Source organism: Vidua macroura, chromosome 15, assembly GCF_024509145.1.
Source record: "Vidua macroura isolate BioBank_ID:100142 chromosome 15, ASM2450914v1, whole genome shotgun sequence".
NCBI classification, from domain to species: domain Eukaryota; kingdom Metazoa; phylum Chordata; class Aves; order Passeriformes; family Viduidae; genus Vidua; species Vidua macroura.
In genome coordinates, this window is record NC_071585.1 from 1104399 (window position 1) to 1128268 (window position 23870).

The 23870-nt window shown below is 45.8% G+C and overlaps 1 protein-coding gene across 1 annotated transcript; it reads left to right on the forward strand.

Annotated features, from left to right (window-relative positions):
- The first annotated feature begins 1162 nt into the window (after positions 1–1162).
- GABRP (gamma-aminobutyric acid type A receptor subunit pi) lies at positions 1163–21552 on the forward strand. The gene is given in 10 exon segments (XM_053991294.1): positions 1163–1247; positions 8767–8862; positions 10169–10275; positions 12720–12787; positions 14640–14857; positions 15701–15783; positions 18091–18228; positions 19456–19608; positions 20142–20335; positions 21238–21552. Coding segments are annotated over 9 exon segments (1338 nt in total). The 5' UTR covers positions 1163–1247; positions 8767–8800.
- Positions 21553–23870: the final 2318 nt, after the last annotated feature.

Here is a 23870-nt window from a genome sequence, read left to right on the forward strand (position 1 = left end):
AAGGGCACATTCTCCATCAGCTCACAAGTGTTTCCATAATTTTTGGTTATTTTATTTGTGCCAGGTCTGGTGGTGCTTTATACTGTAACAAACATAAACTAAATAATCATGAGGGAAAATGTCAGATCTTTTCCTCCATTTTTATGGATTCCTTTTTGGTTTGGTGTCTGCATTCACAGGCAGACAGGTCAAGATCAAGATCGAGGATTACCCTGAGAAGGAGAGGCCTGAAACCTGCTCTATCCCAGATGCCAAAGGAACATCAGTCTGACTCCAGCCCAGAGCCTGTGGGGGGCTGACTCCAGCTCCTCACACACAGGGGGCAGGGATTCCTGCAGGTAGCACCTGCTGAACTGTGGGAAAATGATGTAAAGACTTTTTCTGTCCTTTGAGATGTAAACCTGAAGGTAAGTCTGCAGTGATTTGGTTTTATCCCTTTAAAATATTTTCACAGTTTTTTTTGGGAAACTTCTCCCTTTTTCCTTATTTCCACAGTGTTCAAAACAATCTACTCCAAAGTAAACCTTTCAGTGAATGCTTCAGTAAAATGAAAGGTGTGTTTTGTGATACCATTCACAGCTTTGAAGACCTCTGAGTTTATACCCTCAAAAGCAAGTGCAGCAGTGTTTTTGTTCAGGCTATTTACACCCAATCAGAGCTCAGAGCTGAGTTAATGTTTCACCTCAGGCTGCAGTAAATTAGATGAAACAGTATTTCCTCATTCCCAGAGTTACCCTTTTACTTCGACTGCACTGCTCCGTTTGCTGATACAGGAAAAAAAAACATTGCTTAATCCCTTTTAACAACTGTGGAGACTATTTTTAAACACAAAATATGTTTCTGTACTGCACTGTCTTTTGCTGAGGCATCTTTAAGACTACCACGCCTCAACCCATGCTAAGTAATGAGAGCTGTCTTCCTTCTGGCAAACCTACCAGCGCTGTTTGATAAGTTTAGAAGGATAAACCCTTGTGAACCTCGGTGATTTTTACACCTCATTTTGTTTCACCCAAAAGCAGGAAAGGCTTGCTCCTTGGACATTAATCTTTGAAATTCTGAAGCGTTCTTTGGGGAAGCTTTTCGAAGAGGTCCTTACCAGGGGAGGTAGCACACACACCTGGCAGCTGACAAACCTGTGCCTGAGGGACTCTGCCAAGGAGCAGCTCCCACGCCTGCCATGCCTGAACTCCTGGGGAAGCACCATGGGACCGGTGCTCACCTGTAACAGCAGAGGACAAGAGCTTCAGGTGAGGTATTTATCTGCTCTTTCACTCCTGTGCTGGGTGCACAGATATCCCACAAGAATAACATGAAGCTGCAGTCTTCCACTGGCCAGAGCTCCTCAGCAAGAATTCTTATTCTCAGACAGTGAAAATAATAATAGGAAGTGTTGTCCTATAATCAACATCCAGTTACCTCAACAGCAAAACACTGGGATGTGTCTGTGTCTGCACTCTGTGACTGTTCAGGACAAAATGAGAATCCAAAAGATTTTGAATTGGGTATATTGCTGCAGTGCTTGGAGAGATGCTGAGAGCTGTGGGGCTCCCTGCTGCAACCTCATCTCCCAATGCACTGTGGCTGTTCAGTGGAGATAATGCTGTGCCCCTGGGATGGATCCCACTGGTCACTGCCATCTCATTTGCAGAGCAGCATAAAGCAATCATGGATTAATTTAAAGTGTTTTGGGATTTTTTTCCTTAAAAAATATTCCTCACCCCTCTCTTGGCAGAACAATATAGGCCTAGGTCCTTTGGGGAGAAAGTTAAACTAAAAGAAAACCTTTAATTAAGCTTTTTTTTTTTGATGTTTATGGTGTTCAGAACAGTTTCAAAGAGCAGGCACTATCAGTAGAGATAATTTTCTCTCTCTTGAACATGAAAACTAGAAACTAGTACTTACTGCAGCTCATTTAATAAGTACATCTTGATCTGATTTGTTGTCTCTGAGTGTATTTCATCCTATTAACATAAAAGTACACAACTATTCAATAAATCCTAATCTGATGTAGTTAAAATTGACAGCCAAAGTCACTTGTATGGATGGAATATTTATTTAACAACTTAGGGAGGAAAAAGGAATGACATCATATCAGGTAAGCGCTTTGGCCAAAGGTAAAACCACAATTGTGCATTTATCTGTGATAATAATGGAACGCTTAGCACTTAAAACTGTGTGTCCAATTAATTCTCAGTTCCCAAACTCATTCCTGTATCTGATAAGAGGTTACGCCAACCTTCTTTTACATTTAAATTGTGTTCTTTGTCTTTAAAGTGGAGTTAAAATCATGAACACTAGGTGCTGATGTGCACATAGATAAAATGTTTACAGGTTGTCATAGGCAATGTCATAATGGAAATAATTAATACAGATTGGAAAAAAAAACATCCCCAGTATCAGTCCAGAATTTTTGCTCTTTCTTGAAATGTAGTTCTGGTTCTGCTATGAGCATCACTGGCACGTGGGCCTTGTTCAGAACACAGCAGGTTTGCTGACTTTGCTGTGGGCACCGCGCATTTCTTAAGGAGTAGCCGGAACCTGCAGGGCATTCAGAGCAGGAGCTGCCTCCCCGTGGGTAGTGGCTGGTGTTGGGGGGTGCTGCAGAGTGCTGGGCACCCAGGGGCTCTGAGGGGCACCCAGGGGCTCTGAGGGGCACCCAGGGGCTCTGAGGGGCTCAGGGCTGCCCACGGCTGCTCCTTAAACACAGCAGCTGAGGGCACCCCCAGCCCTGCTCCCCTGTGCTGGGGCAGCTCGGCCCCCACTCTGCCCTTCCATGAGCAGTGAGGCTGGCACTTGAGGAACAGGGACAGGGCTGGATTTGTGTTTTTAAATTGCAGGGAGAAACAATTGCCATGCTGGATCTATGATGTAAATAACAGGACAAAATACAGCCCCACTAATGGCATCTCCCATAGCTGAGGGAGCTGTGGTAGGAACCTGCTACACCAAAGTCCCTTTTACAGAGCAGGAGGAAAGAGCAGAAATGATGCGGGATGGGGCTGGGCGCTGGTGTGTCCGGAGGGGAGGGGAGGGGTGGGGAGGGGAGGGGAGGGAAGGGAAGGGAAGGGAAGGGAAGGGAAGGGAAGGGAAGGGAAGGGAAGGGAAGGGAAGGGAAGGGAAGGGAAGGGAAGGGAAGGGAAGGGAAGGGAAGGGAAGGGAAGGGAAGGGAAGGGATTTATGTATTCCTGGGCAAAGGCCTCAGCCAGTGGGGATGGCTGAGCAGTACTGCAGCCTGGGACGAGGGCCATGGGTGGGAAAGCACTGACTAAAAGTGGTTCCTGTGCAGTCTGAGTCTGGTTTGAGGTCTGTGTTTGCTTTATCATTTCACCCAAAAAAAGCATACTGGTAACGACTGAGTGGTTTCTTTTCTCTGTTACTGTAGACACCATTGTCAAGTTACAGAGTTCAATGTAATTAAGTCTGGAGTATAAAACAGTATTTATTTTCACAGAATGTCAGTTTTCTCCCTCCTCTTTCTAGCCTTTCAGGCATTTATTTTGGAAAATCTAGAAAGATAAGTTATATAATGGTCTGGCTTGGCAGTCACCTTAAAGGCTGAAGTGGGCCAGCTGCTGGGATGGTATTTGGCTCCAGGTCACTGCTGATGCTGAGCCCCCACCTTGCCCTACCTGTGCTCCCTTCTGCAGGTAGCCTTTGGCAAGAGCCCTACCCTCACCTCTCCCTGTAGCACGAGCGGGTGTTGCGTCTGTTTGAAGCTGCTGGGGGCCCAATGCAGAGCTACAGAAAATAAATGTGCTATGAACTGATTGATTTATTAGCATTTTCTAGCCCAGCAATTAATTCTGTTCTTGGGAGGCAGAACCAAAGCAGCAAGCAGGCTGTAAAGCCAGATCAGGGCTGGTAAGGTATTCCTCCCTCCATGTTCCTGTGCTAGCACACAGAGCAGCCTATTAAGGAATCATCTCTGCCAGGATCCCTTGCCCCAGCGAGGATCAGCCCCGGCTGCATCGCAGCAGAGCTGAGCTCAGCAGCACCTGGAGACAGAGCGGGGACCCTGAGGTGCTGGGACAGGGGGTGGCAGCAGGGCTGGGACAGGGATGAGCATTGCTGCCACCCTCGCACGGGGCTGTGATCTGCTGCTCGGGGCTGGCAAGTCACTGCTCTCACCTTACCTTTTGCAGATTGCTTTGACACTCATTCTTAGTACATCTTAGCACAAGTACACCTTCCCACAGCTCGAGCTGAAGAGCTCGGTGGCCCTAAATGTGACGGGCCTGTGCTGGTGGCTGGTGGGATCTGTGTGGGCTGTACAGGGGTGAGCATTGGCCACTGGGCAGTGGGGTCCAGCTTGGGGCTGGTGACTGCATGCAACTGTAAATGTGAGGCCTGTGGGGAAACTGAGGCAGCTGGGAGTTCTGACCCAGGATTTGGGAAATTGTCCCCACAGGTGCTAGTGGGTGCCTGAAGTTCCCATGGTAGCTCAGGCACCACAGTGGGTTCTCAGTCCTGGGGATGTGGGGGCCAGTAAGGAGAGGAGAGAGAGAACTACTCTTGCCACTGCTTTGTCTCCCCCTCTCCCAAGCAGACTGCACCCCCTCTCCCTGTCCACACTCTCTTTTTGTGTCAATTTCTCACTTTTGAGACCTGCATTAAATTTCTCCCAGCCCTCAGGGACTTCAGAAGGGAATTAAGATGCTGTAGGTAAAAGCTGCAGCATACAAGCAGCATTCCTTCTGGGAGGGTTTGTGTAACAACAGCTCAGCAGCTGACTGATACATCCCTTGGGCATGCAACAAGTACCTGTGCAAACCTGGTGCAGCAAAGAGAAGGCATGGAGAAGGAGGAAGCAAGCTCCTTGAGCCACTTGTAAAATTCTCTGTCTTTAAGGGTCTCTGTGTGCAACTTTCATTGGAATTTCCCTCTATCTACAGCAAAAGAAATAAGCTGAATCTATGGTCTCTTCTACAAACCTTTCTGTTTCAGTCAAGTGGAATCAGTGTGGCTCCTTTTTAATCCTGGATTGTGTCCTTCATATGTACCTTGCAGTTCTGAACTGTTTGTATGTACAAACTGAAAAGTAAAACCAGAAACATTGCATCCACTTTTGAAATAAAATTCAACCTCAGGGCAAGGCAAATAGCTCCCTCCAGCCTCGGGGATCCAGATGGAGTTTCTCAGAGCTCGTGGCCATGCCCACATCCTGCCAGCACCGATGGGAGCAAGGCAGCAGCACAGATTGCTGGCCAATGCCACCAGCCAGGACTCCTCCTTGTGTCCTGCAGGAGCTCTGTGCTGCAGGGATGTGCTGCTGATGGCACTGGGCACCCCTGGGGCAGAGCTGGCCTGGCCCTGAGCTGCCTTTGGAGTTTGGAGCAGACATCTGCATCTTTGCAGAACCGAAACTGCAACCCAGAATAAGAAATGTAACAACTTTCCAGATTCTTCCTCCTCCCTTCTAAAAGGAATGCCTTGAGTTTAAAACAAAGCAGTTAATTTAAAACAAAAGACAAATTAATATGGCCGCCCTTGCTGTTTTGCAAGTTTAAGCACCTTATCTTTCCTCAAAGAACAGCTCTAAATAATTTTATTTGCAAGCCCTAAGCAGGAATTTGTATTCATGGTAAGACACTTATTGACTTAATTTATTTAAGGCTGGGGCATAATTTCGAATAGTGGAAGAGTCTCTAGGCCCTGTACAATTGTCTCCCTGTTAGGTCATTAATATTTAAAGGAGTTATAATATTCTGTCAATTAATCTGTGTCTTTTAGGAAGTAGGTTAGCAGTTATTGATGGTCACTTGCGTGAAGGATTAGGTTAAATAAAGCTGGTGCTTGGCAGACCAATGTCTGCCCCCGGCCAAGTCCCACGCCCCAGCAGGGGGGTCTCAAGGTCTGGGACAGTGAATCCGAATGTAATGTGGAGAATGCGGAGGGAAATAAGGCAGAGCACATCTGGAGGGTGCTGCTGCGGTTGCTCTGCAGTGCCAGGCTCAGACAGCAGCAGCGGGAACGCTGCAGTGCCTTCGTGTGGCTGTCAGTGCTGCTGCTCTCAGCATTTCTTGGAGAGGTGTGAGCCTGGTATGATCTGAGTGAGGAGCTGTTGGTATGTGTTCTGCAGAAGGCTCGTTCATCTTGACAGATAGTCTTACTGATGACACTTGAGACAAATAACTTGACCTCTGTGTACCTTAATTTCTCTTTTCTTAGGAGTTGGGCACATTTATGCTATTGCTTGAGTGATTTAAAATGAGAACTGTTCTGAATTTAAAAAAAATCTTGCTTGTTTTACTACTGTATTAAATTCCATATTGCACTAAGAAACATGGTGCTGAATGGCCTTTAAAAATGGGGTAATGTGGAAACCAATCCAGATGAAATACCCTTGTGCTTATTGTAGATATTGAGTATTTATTGAGGAAAACTGAATATTGGCATGGAAGGACATGCAGCTGCAGTGTACCTTTTGCTGTGCTGCATGCAAAGCAAAATGAATGTGTTGGGTAAATGTGGGCTGTGGAGGTACTCAGGAGGGTATGTGGCTGGCTTTCCCCGAAAACTTCCTGCAGTGAGGAGTGTTTCACTGCCCTGCAGACACACAGACTAATAGAAGTGTAGGACGAATGACTGTATCTGAGCTGTGCTCCTCGAGGCTCCATCTCCTATTTTTTTCTTTACATGCTTATCAGTCAGTATTGTCACACCTTCAGTTAATGAGTCACTTGCAGCTCCTTTCACCCTCACTCCCTTCCTTCAGCTCTGCTGGCCCCTTTCCTGTCCTGGGCAGGTGCTGCCGTGGCAGGTGCTCAGCCAGAGTAGAGACACAATAAAACGATCCTGTCCATCACTCCTTTCCTGCTAGGAGAGGTCAGCGAGTCCCTGTTGCTTCTCCCCTCCCCGGGGCACATAGTGACTGTGAGGGCAGAGACTGAATGCTGAACTCCCCAGCTGTGCCTGCCAGCACTGGGCTGCAGGGGAAACCAGTTCCCTTTGTCATGGCCATCATAGATGACCAAGGAAAGTAATCCTGAATTACCAGGGGAACTGCACCATTTATTTGAGCTTTACCTGTTACCTGGAAGCTTGGAAGAAAAATTCTGACACGTTCATTGAGGATTTTGTGGCCATGTGTTTGCTGTAGCCTCTTGGTGTATTGACTATGCCCTTGGTCATCAAACAGTGTTTAAGGCTACATTTTTCTGTGAAAATGAAACCCTTTACTGGACAGAGAAACATAAATACACAACCTTATTACAATTTCTTCCCACTACTGGTAATCTCTGATGAAAGTTCCTGCCCTATAACAGCAGAATTGCCATTGTATTAACTGACACATTGAGCAGTGAAGAAGTACTGTGGTTATATTCAGCTCTGGGCACTGGTGTCACCTTTCTCTTGCCCAGGAGTACTTACAGATTTCCATTTCACTGCCTCCCAGTCTTTGGTATATTTATTGTTTTCACAGTCATCCTTTGCAAAACATGGGATGTTCATTTAAGAGGTTCTTCAGCTGAAATTCATGAAGTCTCATACTTTAACTGAAGTCTGATTTGTAAAATTAACTTCTTTCTACAAGTTTTTAAACAACCTCGACCAATCTTCCTTCTTTTCAATCAAAATTGTGCTCTAACATGGCTGTGAGTGGGTAAATTATTCTCTCTCTGGTCCTTCATCCTCACATTATAATGAGGAGCCCTTGAGAGCATCTGGAAACATCTGAGTACCATTTCAGAGAATGGGCTAGAAGAGCAAAGCTTTGTTGGAAATTCAGATGTGGGACTGGTATTAGAGCATATTGTGTTTTGAAAAAAAACCATCCTTTCTCCAGTGGGATGCCCTGCATTCATAGTACTTTGAATGTTTGCCCAACAGTGTGGGCAAAGTTGTTATTTCCTGGTGCTCTGCTTGTCCCATGGCACAGCACTGGAGCTGTGCATCTGGCTGAGGAGGCAGAGTGTCCCCTGGGCTGTGGGGAGCTACTACAGGGAGGATCTAACCCAAGCAGAAAACTCACGATATTTGGGTTGTTATGGTGCAGCCACATTGGAAGCTGAGGCTCTAAATGCCATGTGTGATGAGAGAGGTGCTAGGTCTGAAAAAAAGGTGTGTGACTGGAGCAGCACTTCCAGCAGGTAGCTGGAGATCGGAGTGGAACAGAGCACAGCTCAGAGCTGCCACTGTGGCACCTGCTCCAAGGCCAGCACAAGCCCGAAGAGTCTTGGGCCAGCAGCCAAACTTGGTTCCACTCCCAGAAAAGTCAACGAAACCCCTTTGAAGTGCAATGACCTCATGCTCTGCTGCATGCTGAGTGGCTTACCATCGTTGCTGTTAATAGCAGAGGTTTATCCCACATACAATCAATGGAGCACAGAGTTACAGCACTTCTGTGAGGGTGGGCAGGGGAGACTGGGACTAAAAGAGGCTGAAACTGCCATCTGTGGGCAGGATCTCTCTTGGCTTCAGAGTCTGTTCTGGGAGCTACCCACACATTTTCCTATTTAATCAATCCATTCCTATGGTGCCATTCTCAACATCAGCTAATTGCCATCCATACTGAGAGGAGAGGAGCTAGAATTTGTTGAGGACTTCAAGACCTGAGCTGTCACCGGGGCTTTTTATGTGGTAAGTGATAGAACATGCTAAAAAATTATACTAGCCAGGGAAAAGGGCAGGAGCCGCTGCGTATCAGGTATGTTAAACATCACTCTGTGATGGTTCTGACTGTGCAGCATTTCTTCTCCTTGTCTCCTTCCCTTAAAATAATTTTTCTTAAACCACAAGACTTTGTTTGTCTTTTCTTCTTTACAGACAAGCAGAGCAAATACAGAAAAAATCTCCAGACATGTTCTGCAGATATTTTTCCTTCTTTGGTCTGTGTCTTTTCCTTCCAACCCAAAGGTAAGTGTAGGGTTTGTTTTGTTTTAAAGGGAACGTTTGAATGATGTTTCACATAAATAACGTAGGTCAAAAGGAAACTACGCTTCCAGTTATCCAGCCCATCCAAAGGTGGCAGGGTGCAGTCAGGGATGTGGTATAGGAGAGAGCAATCTGCATAGGTCCCTAAACTACATTGCCCATTAACAGTGCAACCCCTGATTTCCTGTTCAGAACCAGCACAGGTTGTAGTTTTTTTACCAGCAATGCTTCCCACAAGGCTCCCAGCTCTGTTATTACTATCCTTGGATGTACAAGTCCCAAATTTGTTGAACATATATACTGTGCAAAACCTGATTCTGCTGTAAGGTCCTGTTTAATCTAAATCTTGCAGCTCCAAGGCCCTATTAACCCAGCTGTGAAGGAAACAGAAGAAAAACCCTTGGTGAGAGCTGTAACTCCATGGCTGCTTCCTGCCCAGAGCAGGGTCCTGGCACTGGGAGCAGCAAAGGCTTTGCCTCCTACCTCCTCCTGCCCAAAGCACAAACAAACTCCTGACTCTTCACTCAGTTACACTTTTCTCAGGTGAGGCTGTGCCACCCTGCACCTTAACACTCACCTTTTACAGTCCAAACCTTGTCCCTCTCACTGTCTGTATGGGGTGCAGATCTGTCAGCCTCATAACACAGCTTCTGCCTTCAATGACCAGCCACAAAATGTAAATTTTGACATTGTAATCTAGAGTTGGACCCTCAGTATATCCAGCAGCTGGAGCTGCACTGCCCACAGAGCTGAGAGGGTGTCTGTGAAGTGCACAGTCCTCCACCTTTCCCCTCCAGTATTACTCCTGATAGCAGCTGTAGAAGCTGACACTCACATGTTATGATGATGAAGCTTATTTAGGGAACTAGAGATTAGAGAGGAGGAGATTTGTCTCAGGTTGTCATAAATGGAAGGAAAAAAGAAAATAATATTCCTTATATAGACTGTAAAAGAAGGAGTGGGAAGGGGAGATTGGGGTTTATTGCTCAGGCTTGTGATCTACAGCTCTTGCTTGATTTTTCTGTGGTATTTTAAGAACATTCTTAAGATACTGTGTGTTCAACCTGTAGCTATCAGTTGAGGCAATTTGCCATTTTCCCACCTCTTGAAGGTGCTATAACATTGCCAAGACAGCAATGTGAGCAAATGTTTGTGATTTCAATTATCTACTTGGTTTTAATAACTATTTTATACTGTTTGTTTGCTTGTTTGAGCACAAGCTGGAAGCAGCTGCAGTTGCACACCAGATGTGCCCGGCCCAGCATGTAACAGTTGGTGTTTGTGTCCCCAGGAGCTCTCTGGGTCATGGATCCAGCTTGCATGGCAGGGGCACAACGTCCCTCCCTGGATTTGAGAACCTCACCATGGGGTACAACAAATACCTCCGGCCCTACTTTGGTGGTATGTTGGCTCCACACAAGGGAGCATTTAAAATCAGTCTATTACGTTCATGTGGAGGGGAGAGCAGGCTTTAACCTTGCTATAGGATGCTGCAGTTTCAAAGGTTGTGTTTCTTTGAAATTAGTTGGTGTCCCAGGCTGCCCTCCTTTCTGTGCATCCACTACTGTCTTGAATAGCTGGTGCACGTATGTGTGGGGCTTGGGAACAGGTCCAGCTGTGAGGTGAAGAGCAGGGAATTTATAAACTTTAACATCTCTGTGAAAGACCTGACTAAATAATTAATTTCTGCTCTAACTGTACAAGCTTTTGTTTAGAGCCTGACCCTTGTGATTTTCTGCTTTCCTTTTGGTCACGTACAGCTATTATAGCTATTTGTGCAGCTATAGAGGAACAAAGCCATTCTTCTTGCCAGGAATATTGACTTTTGACACATGCTTTCACCTCACACTGAGACACAAATCTGTTTCAAACCCTAATGAGACTCTGGGGAGTAGGGAGCAGGCAGGAATTTAGGAACTTATCTGAGGCTATTGAGCAATTTGGGTGTCAGGTCTCCCACCTTCCAGGTGAGTCCTGTCATCATACAGAGGAACAGGTTTCTCAGAATGACATTCAGAACTTGAAAAGTATCACTGAAAGTTTAAGAAACAGCAATTACCATTTTTATTTCTATTAATTTTGGTTTTGTGCCTGAACCATTAATGAAACCCTGCTTGACAGAAAAATTTCCCATCAGCTTTCACAAGGCCATGGCTATTTCCCATTGTAGATGGACCTGCTGCTACTGGCAACCCTGAGCTGCTTCCTTTTTCTGGCCATGGTAATAAACGCCTGAGACTACAGAATTTACCATCTTGCTCTGCCTAGAATGGCTGACCTGATGCAGGACTAGAAAAGCTCCTTTAAATCCTGTGACACCAGTGAGCAGATGCTTCTCTACAACATAACAGAGATCCACTGCATCTGCAGCAAATGTTAAACAAAACCAGACAGGACTCTGGTGTGACCTCCCCGGAGGCTGAGTCCTCACAGTTGTGTCCTGTGGTCAGTAAATGGGACTGTGGGCTCGACTCTGAATAGACAGAGATGTGAACAACAGCTGCTTTAAAAAATGCACATCTTCTGCAAATGAAATATATTTACGAACCGTTTAAAACAATCAAAGCCAAAACCACCTGGAGTTTCAGAAATTGTGTCCGTTGGTCATTCCTCACCGTAATTCATATGATGAACAGGAGTTTCAGCAGTTCCACGAGGAAAGGCACTGCTGTGTCACGCAGGCAGAGAGGGCTGTGCTGGAAAGCGTCGAGCCGCGCTCGGAGCCCACGTTCCCCCGGCATCGGCGGCATCGGCGGAGCCCGGCCTGGCGTGGGGTCCCCGTGTCTCTCTGTCCCCATGTCCCCCTATCCCCGTGTCCCCCTATCCCCGTGTTTCTCTGTCCCCGTGTCCCCGTGTCTCTCTGTCCCCCTGTCCCCGTGTCCCCCTGTCCCCGTGTCTCTGTGTTCTTGTGTCTCTGTATCCCCCTGTCCCCCTGTCCCCGTACCCCTGTGCCCCGGGGTGCCCGTGTCCCCGTGTCTCTCTATCCCCCTGTCCCCGTGTCCCCGCGTCCCCGTGTCTCTCTGTCCCCCCGTCCCCGTGTCCCCGTGTCTCTCTGTCCCCATGTCCCCCTGTCCCCGTGTCCCCCTGTCCCCGTGTCTCTGTGTTCTTGTGTCTCTGTATCCCCCTGTCCCCCTGTCCCCGTACCCCTGTGCCCCGGGGTGCCCGTGTCCCCGTGTCTCTCTAGCCCCCTGTCCCCGTGTCCCCGCGTCCCCGTGTCTCTCTGTCCCCCCGTCCCCGTGTCCCCGTGTCCCGGCCGGGGCTGCCCTCTCGCGGCGGCTTCTGGCGCTCGCGGCTCGGGGCCGGCTCTCGGTTCGCGGATGTTTCTCGGGTGGGAGCTGGACCCGGCCGAGACCGCTGCTCCTCCGCATTTCAGGAGTGCCTGCTCTGGGGAATCAGGGACGTTCTCTCCTCTCGGTGGCTCCTCCCCAGGAACCGGGGCTGCCCAGCGCTCCCTGAGATGTGGGAAGTGCTCTGTGCAGAGCTGCTCCGTGCCTGGTGTGGGCTGGGATCAGGGACAAAGTGGCCCTGGCTGCCTGTCCAATGGCAAATGCCACTGAAATGCTGCTGATCTAAACTGCTGAGCTTTGCAGCCAGTGCTAATGGGTATTTGCCCCCTGCTACCATCACCAAACACTGAACTCCAGCTCCCGAACAGTTACAACTGCATTTCGGATCATAGAATTTGTGAGCCAAATGCTCTGAAACTGTGTTTGACCCTCTGGGCCTCTACAGTTTTAGTGACAGTGAGTGAGGCTGAGGACAGTGCCTACCCTGCACAGCATCCCGAGTGCCTTTACTGTGCCCTCCACACTTCTCTCTGCTGAAGCATTTCATTCCTTCTGCAGGAGAACCTGTACAAATTGCAATGAGTCTGGACATTGCAAGTATTTCTAGTATATCTGAAAGTGACATGGTAAGTAAAAAAACCTTATATTTTACAAGATAAGATTAGGATATGCCTGAGAGACTTCACATGTATTGCTGTGTGCCCAGCACAGAACTGGTCATTTTGAAACTGCTTTGCTGTTCAGGGATATTGACCACTTTCAGCAGTGGGATGAACAAAGAGCTCATTTATGACTGCAGACTGTTGTCCTGGTTTAGGGCAAATCTGGGAGGAAACTCCCAAAGGGGTTCCTCTAGAAAGCAGATTCAAGTGGCCCTTCCTCCAACTGGTTCAGGAAAATACTTCCTTGGAGAAAAGTGGAAAAACCTGGTTATTTAATAAGCAAAGTATTCACAAGCTTAAAAAAATGAATAATATTAAACAATAAAGCCTCTTACTGTTCTGAAGAGATGGCAAATTCAGAAAGTCCTTTTCACGGGCTGTAGCTCGGCTCACTCAGTCTGCTATCAGTCCCTCTGGCACTGGAATGCTGTGTCCTGGTGCCGGTGGACCACAGGTGTGAGCTCCTGGTGTTTTTCTGTGTTTTCAGTCCAGAGCAGGTTTGAACAGTTCCAAGAAAAAGAAAAAAAAAACAAAAAAACAAAACAAAACAAAACAAAAAACAAAAACAAAAAACAAAAACAAAAACAAAAACAAAAAAACAAAACAAAAAAAAAAAACCAAAAAAAAACAAAACAAAACAAAACAAAAAAAAAAAAAACCCAAAAAACAAAAAAAAACCAAACCCAAAAAAACCAACCCCACACAGTCCAGGGAACTTCTCTGCCTCAGCTAGGTAAAAAAACTAACTAAAAGCAAAGGACAGCTCTGTCCTGCTGTCTGTCTGTGCTGCAGACAATGCAGTCTGTGAGAAGGAATGCAGGGGAGCAAGTGCAGTTTCTGAAAACAAACTGCACACTTCTTTTCCCCCCCGTCACTTTCAAATCTCATCTTAAAGGTACAGAACTTAATATCCCACACAAACAAAACAGACAATTGCGAATACACACATCATATAGTCACCCTAAGAAAACTGTGTAGATGCCATAGTAATGTGGGCTTACAAGAAAAAAGAGTGGTTCCAAAAGTCCTACTGGTCAAAAACTCAGCACCTTCTGGAAATCAGACCCGGTGGAAATAGAAAAAATCAATCCTCTGTGGCATCCCTTGTGAGGAAGAAAGTTGAATAGTCCAGCAGTGCCTGTGGTGTCCAGAAGGCTCAGCAAAGCATCAGCTTCAGAGCTGAATGGGTGCTGCTTATTCTTTTCTGGTGGGGGACTGTGAGAATTCTCCAATCAATGCTGCAGGTTGATTTTGGCAGGCCAAATTCAAGTTAATCCCAGTGTTCTTAGACTCAAAATTCCTATTAAAATAGAAGGCACAAGTTTTCTTTTTTTTACTTGTTTGGGGTTTTCTTTAATATATATATTTTTTCCGTGACATAACAGGTTGGATTCACTTCCCTTTTTTCTCCAAAGTGCCTCTTTGATGGCCAGATTTATAGTACGTGTGGAGTTTCCCAGCTCTAGGCAATGACTGATCTGTAATGTCAATGATTTGTGTGGTGGCCTCAAGTGTGTGCTTCCCATCTGTTTTCTTACCTGCAAAATGGGCACAAAAGCATCAGTTATAATAACTGCTCATTAAAAATATAAAGTACTGTAAGGATAATCTTTAGTCCTCAAACTCCACACCTTAGAGTGGAAATGTGTTAGAAATATTACAGAGTGAATAAAACTGTGATGAAAGTGAAGCTTGAAGCTTGGCTGTGATAGGTTGAATAAGGATGTGTTCTGTCCCTTGTCACATGTGTCGTGTGCCCCAGCTGTGTCGTGCAGGTGCCTGGACACGCATCCCCAGGCTCTGCTCTGTTCCACAGGATTACACAGCCACCATCGCCCTGCGGCAGCGCTGGACAGACCCTCGGCTGGTCTTTCATGGCAACAAGAGCTTCACGCTGGATGCTCGCCTGGTGGAGTTGCTCTGGGTGCCAGACACCTACATTGTGGAGTCAAAAAGGTCCTTCCTGCACGACGTCACTGTGGGCAACCGCCTCGTCAGGCTGTTCTCTAATGGCACTGTCTTGTATGCCTTAAGGTACAGAGACCTCTGGCTTTGCTGCTGCTGGCTCAGAATAGATTTCCAGAATTACCCTGGACAGGAGCAGGTACCAGCTGTCACAGGCCGTGAGTTTAGGGTCAACAAGCCAGCTGTGATCATTCTCTGGTGATCCATTTCCCCCATTTCCCCCTGTTCTGGCTTCCGGAAATGCCAGTCAAGGATCAGGATCTCCCATCATGATACATGCTGTGTCCTGAGGCCTGCTCAGAAAGATCACGAGTTTAGGTGTCACTGAGGAAAAATCCAGTCAGATGAGGGCAGAGGAGGAATGGAAGGAGGACATCACAAAGTAAAAGTTCAACTGATAGTGGGAAACCATTTGCTTATCCAGTGCCATGTAGTGATGACTTCTGTTTTTTACCAAGAAGTGTTTTTGTCCATGAACTGCAAGAAGCTGCACAGCACTTGACTTAGCAATTCCTACAGTGCTCTCCTTAGCCTGCATTAACTGGATCTCAGTTACTTCAGCTGTGGAGTAAAACTCACCTACCTCCACATCAGAGAAAGCCAGAGTACGTGTGCAGTTAGTCACTGCACTTCATGTCACAAGTGCTGACTCCTTAAGATGAGCAAATTGTAGCAATGGGGAAAAAATGTGAATCTTCACTCTATATCCCACCAGATCAACGCAAAATTCCTCCTTGGGCTACATTTTCATTGGGGTGGCTGCTGAGAGTGCTTGTTCTTGAGGGTTCTCAGTTAATTCATATCATAGGTCCAATAATCTAACTCTACTCTCCAGAGCAGAGCTTTGTGATTCAGTTTGCTGTGTAAAACATGCTTTTATTGCAATTTTCAGGGTTCTTTCTCTTTCTACAGAATCACTACTACTGTTGCCTGTAACATGGACCTCTCAAAATACCCTATGGACACACAAACGTGCCGATTGCAGCTAGAAAGCTGTAAGTATAATGTGATAGAAAACTCTAAATTTGTTTATTCATAAGTAACGACACATCTTGAACATTAGGATTAAGCACGGTGGCTATCTGGAGTAGATTTTTATTCCTGCAAATTATAATGTCCAAAAGAAAACAACTTCTGTGTCATCATTCTTCAAATGTTTGTGTTGTGATCCACAGCCCAGAAAATTCCTGTCACCATGCAGTTTATGCAAAAAAGTGGTAGTGAAGAATATTTATTAAAGTGTAGATAATTCAGTCTTGCAGAGAAAGGATGAAGTAATGGTGGTTGGTTTTCAAAATTCAGGTTCTTTTGAACAAACAGCTTCTTCAAAACTAACTTGTGGGATAATTTCCTGTGATAGAGTACAAGAAGGAACAATTCTCACATCTTTAGGTAGCTAATACACGTGCACCCCCCAAATCTCCACTGTAAAAGGACATTGGGAAGTGTGGTTCTCACTAGAATTAGAGTTGAACATGGCTCTCAAATTCATGAGCTGAAATTAAGGCCAAACCCAGGTTTGTGATACCTGCCTCCCCACTAGGGAGGGGATACAGAGGATGGGACCCTCAACAACTGAAGAGTCTCAGACTGAGAAGTCTCAAGAACAGGAATTATCAGTGAGTTCTGCTCTCGGTTAGATTACAAGCTGACCTATGGCAATGCTGGCTGAGAAAGACTCCAGGGCAACGTGGGCTGCTGCAGTGTTGTTACCCCAAAGCTCAGCCAGCGCCGTGCTGCTGCTCCAGACCTGTGATGAGCAGGCAGCCAGCTCCTGCTGCATGACACAGAACCAAACTTCCACCATCTCAGCATGGAAAAGACCAGATTTTTAACTTCTGGGGTTGCAGCATGAAGCACCTAGGGAAGCACATATTATTTTCACATTAAAATCATATTAGTTCACCATGGTTAACTTTATTACAAAGAATAGCTCCTGAAATAATAATGATTGGCCTCTTCTGCTAAAGTGGAGCATGTTTAGGCCTGGTTTAAAACTGATTGGGTCCTACATCATGCTCAGTTGCTGTATAATTCCAATGAAATTACATACATATTGCCCACTGGAGATTTCATTAGGATAAGTGCCCAGAAATAATGTTATTTAAATATACACCAGATGAATTAACAACAATCTATCACTTATAAAATTTTCCTGATTAACCACGATTTATAAAACCACTTAGGAACTTTGAAAAGTCACATGCTTAGGATTCTACTCAGGGATTCATGCTCTGGACACCTAATTTAGGAGTTCATCACGCCCAAGCTCTGGTAATTTGTATCTAATAAGAAAACACAATTAGATGTAAATAGAGCTGCAACTTCATCTGATTCCTTCTACCAGGACAAATGGGTTATTATCAGAATCACAGCATCCCTACTCATGGTCTCAAAGAAGGGCTCTTAATAAAAGAATTAAATCAGTGCATCTGATGGACTTGTTTCCTAAATTAAGTCAAGTTTTTGAAGGGAATGTCAGGCTGGCAACTCAGTACAAGATTTGCCCCTCAGACTGAGGTATCCCTCAGTCTAACCTGAGGTTATGTCATCCCTGGAGGCATGGACTCAGATGGCATATACGGAGTCCCACTGCTTTGAGGCAGGAATTTGGTATTACCTAAATGCTGTGTGCATTTATTTGTCCTCAGTAACTTAATGCCTTTGAGGATAGGAGGAATGATGTGTAGAAAAGGTTGGTTTTTTGAACAGGTTTTCTGGACAATGTGTACCCAGTCAGAGGAGCCTGGTTCATAACCACATAGCAGTCCCAGCTGTAAGCTCCTGACTAACTGAAAATGCATTTTCTGATGTTCTGAAGCACTTAAATAGATGACTCAGTGAAATGTGCTTCTGCTCTGTGGTAAGGGGCTCAGTGGGATCTGAATTCTCTTTCTTAACCACTGTGTTTCTCCTGCTATCCTCTCAGACTGAAGAGAGAGACTGTATTTGAGAGTTAACCACGGCAGTACTAATATCCCATTGTGTGTGATCAAGCTGTGTATGACAGCAATGGATTATCTTTGAAAACATGAGCATCCCATGTAAACAACTGCAGGAGGCTCTCAGCAGCCTTGCACATTGTGTGTCATTCCCAGAGGCATGTGTTCCTGTCCACATTTGGAGCAGCAGACCAAGGGCAATGAAGGAAGCACACCCAATGTCCCCTGCGTGGTCAGACACAGCTCAGGGGCCTCTGTCCAGTCTGCAGTGCCGGGTTCAGGGTTCTGCTCCCCAGAGAGCAGGGCACAGCTGGGCTCTCCCTGGCCACAGCAGTCACACAGTGCCTGTGTTCTCCTCAGGGGGCTACGACGAGAACGATGTCACCTTCACCTGGCTGAGGGGAAACAATTCCGTGCAGGGCATCGAGAAGCTGCGGCTCTCCCAGTACACGGTGGAGCACTACCACACCCTGGTCTCCAAGTCACAGCAGGAGACAGGTAAATCGAGGAGAGAAAAAAGCAGGAAAAGCTCTTGGATATTCCTCATCCCATCTCCTCTCCTTCTGTGGGTCAGGATCGTTTGACTCAGTCCTGAACCAGTAAAGCCTTTAGCAGATCTTAATCTCACAAAAAGAGATGAACAGAAAGGTGCTGACATTCTATTAGCTGCAGTCAGGATATTCTGTAAGATGGAAATCCACAGAAAGATGGAAGTTTACAATATACTCTATTCATTTGATGGATTTTAAATTCTTTTTTTTTTCCTTCTGCCTATTTTCCTCCACACATACCTGAAGAAACTCCATCCCTTCTACCCAAGTGTGCTGTCTAGAGATACTGCAGAGAGCAATGTTTACAGTAATGAGGAGTAAAATTAATTTTTAAAATATACATCTGTTTGCAAATTACAATTTTATCATGATGGAATAACGTATTTTTGTAGATCAGAATTCAGTGTCTTTTTCATTATCCGTGTAAAATACTCTTTTCTCCAATTACAGATAGTATGAAAGGGGGCAAAACTTCCTTAGAATGACAATGTTTTAAAAATAACAATGTTTTGTTGTTTTGTTACACAGCCCATGAACAACATGGACTTTGTTTCTACACTTCAAAGGGAATTATTGTTTATAGAGCAGAAATACATCCTGAAAACACTAGTGATCCAGCCTCAGAACCCTTATGTCAGTATTTACAACAAATTGGTTTTTAAAAGATGAGAGCTCAAAAATATACCATTATCAAAGATCACAAATCACTAATGAAAATGGGAGCCATTCTCTGTGATGATAAGGCACAGGGATGCTTTGGGATGTGAGCCAGAGCCTGCTGACATCAAGAGACTAATGTTTTGTCTGTTTTTCAGCCATCAGGTAAGGCTGAACCTGTCAGTGCCCTTCAGAGCAGGTGTTGGGAAAGATGCTGTGCTGAGTGTGAGAGAGTGGGAGCATCAGCCCTGCTCTGCTCGGAGCTGAGGCCCTGCTGTAACATTCCCACTATGCTCAGGGGCAGGAGCCCCTTTGCAAGGCATGTGCTGTTCAGATGGGGTTGTTCAGATGCCTCTTTGCCTGTCAGTGCTGTGTGTGTCCTCCCATGTCAGGTGTGTTACCTGCATAAGCTCTGCTGAGCTCCATCAGCTGAAGGGCTGGTGCTGGGCTGTCCCAGTTTTACTTCAGGGGTCCTTGGGAACCTCACATTCACCAAGTCTCTTCCTTTCATAAACAGGCAGTTACCCACGACTGATATTACAGTTTGAACTGAGAAGAAACATCCTTTACTTCATTTTGGAGACCTATGTGCCCTCCACTCTGCTTGTCATGTTGTCCTGGGTTTCTTTTTGGATCACACTGGACTCAGTGCCTGCAAGAACCTGCATTGGTGAGTTCTTGCCTGAGGAATGGGAGAAGATTTAAGCAGACAGAGGAGCCTTTAAAGTCTGGGTAAATGGTACTTTTCTTGAGCTACCTGCTCAGGGATAAATGGTCTGCTTGTCTTCTGCTGTTCTTTGAGGCAGAGCTGGGCTGGTGTGGAAGAGATGCTGTGGCAGGGACATGTGCCCACCTGCAGGGCTGTGTGTGGCTGAAGCTCTCAGGAGATCCATTGCAGAGAGTAGAGGACAGGGCACAGGATCTTTGTGGTGTGCTTTGGAGAAAGCAGGATGGAGGGAATTTTTTACTGAAAGCATGAAAAAGAGAGCCAACTGCCTGTTGGAGCCAAGCTGCCAAAGGCAGGGAGCGCCTGTGTGAAGCTAGTGAATGCTACAAAAGTATTTCAGTTGCTATGATGGATGATTTGGATTTGGTAAGAAGTGATGTGCTTTAACCAGCTAGCAATAAAGAGCTACATGAACAGAAAGGTAAGCCAAGACTTCTCCAAAGTTTTCACAAGAAACGGTCTCTCTGTTTTCCAAGGAGTTACAACAGTGCTTTCTATGACAACTCTGATGATCGGCTCACGAAGCTCACTTTCAAAAACCAACTGTTTCATTAAGGCCATTGATGTTTATCTTGGCATCTGCTTCAGCTTCATCTTTGGTGCCCTTGTGGAATATGCAGTGGCTCACTACAGCTCCTCACAGAAGTGTGCAGCTAAAGTACCAGAAGAGGTAAGGCTCGACGTACCTTAATAATGCCAGTGGTCTTGGACTGGCAGCAATTAGCTCTCCGTTAACTGAACAAGACAAATTGTCTTCTTGCTATGGATACATCAACAATGCTTCTCCTAACTGGCACTAAATCTAAACTTTTGTGTGTAACAAACACATGAATAGCACAGGAATGCTGTGTCTCTGGCAGACTTCTGAGCAGCAGCCTTGGGTTCACAGGAGCACATCCAGAAAGGCACTTAGGCCTGGCACTGGATTGGGTCCGTAGCCCTGAGCTGAGCTCATGTGAGCAGGAAGCACCACTGCTCCTTTCAAATGCACTCAGAGAAGAGCCAGTATAACACGACTCTTCACTCTTCTATCAAACAGCTCCAATAAAGGAGGTACTTCCCTCTACCAGAGGAAAGCTGAACCCTTCTTCCTCCCTTCCCAGAAGATGCTTCCAAACATCTGTCCCACAGTTCTGTGGGGATTGTGAGAGTGAATTGTTCAAGGGCTCTGCTTTTAGTGTGAGAAATTAAATATTCAGGTATGACTGTAGTCCAGTTGTCATCAAGGGCCCAGATCCTGTCAGGGGAAAAAGAGGTTTCTCAGTGCAGTACTGAGTTCCCAGCCATTAAGTTATTGTGTAGATAGGAAGAGGTGGATATCCTGTAGGAGATGGATACTGGATTACCCATAGTAAAACTTACTCAAGGATCTAAAAATATCTCTAGAAATACAGTGGTGGAAATAGGCATCTCTTGGACCTCAGGCTCTCCTAGGATTATGCAGCAGCTGAAAGGTGTGTTTGAGTATTGGGATGACCACATACGAAGCTATGCTCTTATGTCTTTATCGTTATGGCCTTCTTCCCCTGCAGGGGAAGACAGACCTTAAAACTGTGCACTCTTGTTTCCTAGGGGCCTGCAAATGAACTGACTGAAGAAATGGAAGAAGTTAATATCACCAACATCATAAAAAATTCCATCACCAGCTATAAACAGAAAATCAGCTTCACAAGCATTGAGATTTCCAGTGATAATGTTAACTGCCATGATTTGACCATGAAAAGTCATGAGAAAATCAAATGTGTCTTGAGGAACAAAATGCGCAGGATTATTGGTTATTTCACAATTCAGAACCCTGGCAATGTGGACCACTACTCCAAATTGCTTTTCCCTTTGTTTTTCATGGTGGTCAATGTATTTTATTGGGCTTATTATCTATATTTTTAGTAGAAATTAGTTGCTTCATTCTCCTACTTCAGCAGGAGAGGAATTGTGCCAGTGGGCATCCAGGTACCTAACCTCAGTGAATTCAATGTGGACAAAAAGCTTCCTTGTGTTTCCTGAGGTACCCAGCAGAAGTGTGTGAGGTGTGCATGCATCATCAGCACTGACTCTGACAGCAGCTGTTCAGCTGAGTGGCTGTGCTTGGCTCTTCTGCTCATAGCAGCATTTCATTCCACACCTCACCCGGCTGGAGATCGGTGTGCAGGACTGCACTAGCAGCTACAGAGCACTACAGATGGCAGAATTATTTTGGTAGCTTGGAGCAGGTTGGAACCTTCAAGTTGAGATGTCCCAAAGGATGTGTAAGATCGTGACTGTTATTCTTTGTTTGCCAGAGAGAACAGAGGGACTGTGATTGCTGTCTCAATAGCTGCTCTGTTGCTGTGAGAGCCCTGAGGCAGCAGCAGGAGCTCAGTGCAGTGCAGCAGAGCAGGATGCTCCTGTGCATGGCGCTGCTTTGTCCTGGGTTGTGCAGTGCCAGGATGGTGATTCAGTACTGCACAGTGGTGCCTCACTGCTTTTAATCTGTAACTCACTGAGATAACCCTCACTTGCTGAAGTTCTCCATTCCCGAGACACATGGAGGGTTGTTGTTTGTTGAGCTGCATTTTTTCAGAGATTTGGGAACATGAAATAGAGGCAGCAAAATTATTTTGTAGCCCATCTCTTATACTCTTCCTGCTGTACTGCACATGAACAGATTCTACTACTTTCCATATCTTCCTCACAAATTATTTTTTGTCCTGGAGAATGTTTGGTTCAGCCTTCACTGCTACAAGCAGCTCTGACTCCTTCGCCAGCCATAGGCACAAGTGACCATTTGGCATCCCTTCCTTTACATGGCTGTGCAGCTGTGGCAAGTCAACAGTGCTCCTGGGTGAAAAACATGCAAGGGTTGGGGTAGGCTGGTCTAAATCACCCTTTCACTCTCACACTTTCACTTTTAGGCTGAAACACTGTTATTTTTTTGAGAAAAATCATATTCTAAGTGGGCTCTGGAAACTGCCCAAAGTCAGCTTTGTTTATCCTGCAACCAGCAGAAGCCAAAATTTTCTTTTAAAGATAAATGAAATGTGGCCACACAGTTACATTAAAGAACCAAATGCTGTTTAGTACTGTGTAGCTTAAGAATACTGGAAGTCTTTATTTGTTGATTGTAAAATGAACGTTTTATGACAAATTCCCCCATTCTGCACCCTTTTTTGTTCTGTGCTGCTTTCATCACTGAGAGGGGGCAATCCTGCAGTTATGTGGGCAGAATCGGAATTGCCTGCAGTGGCTCCATTCAGCAGAGCTCTGGCTGGGTGAGGCCTCACAGTTTGTAGCTTATGTTACAGTCTCAGCATGCAGTGTTTGCTTAGCTTAAGGATCTCTTCTTGGGAGTTCTTAGAGAAGGTGAACAGAGCATGTGAAACTATAGATTTTTTACTTTAATAACTTTTTATTGAACCACTTCACCACACTGTACTTTGAGGGATCTAACTCACATATTCATAAATCATCACTTTTAAAAAGAGCAGCACAAGAAGACAGAGGGGAACAGGCTGACAATGGCAAGTGGATAAATACAAACTCCAATAATGAAGTGTTGTCTTGTATATACTGGCATTTGAAGTCCATTCCATAAAATGCAATAAAGTGAATGTTTGTGATATGAACACAACCCCTCAGAGAGATTCTCTACTAAAAAAAAATCATTATCTCTTCTCTGTATTGGTTTCTTTCCTTAAAATCCAACTAAAATGTCCTTATGTGTTTTACACTAGCCACCAAATATTAATGTTAACAAAAGGAATTTCTTTGTACAAAGCCCTCCAAGATGATTGAGTCCAGCTGTTCCCCCAGCCCTGCCAAGGCCACCACTAGCCCCTGTTCCCAAGTGCCACATCCACATGGCTTTTAAATCCCTTCAGGGATGGGCACTCCACCACTGCCCTGGACAGACTGTTCCAATGCCACCACCTTTCCAGTGAAGAAATTTTCCAAAATATCCAACCACAGCCTCCCTTGGCCCCGCCTGAGGCCGTTCCCTCTCCTCCTGTCCCTGTTCCCTGGGAGCAGAGCCCGACCCCCCCTGCTGTCCCCTCCTGTCAGGAGCTGTGCAGAGCCAGGAGGTCCCCCCCGAGCCTCTTTTTCTCCAGGCTGAGCCCCTTTCCAGCTCCCTCAGCTGCTCCTCATATGACTTATGCTACAGACGCTTTCCCAGAAAGGCCTTCTCCAACCTGAAAAATTCCCTGATTTCAGCAGATGGCTGCTCTCAG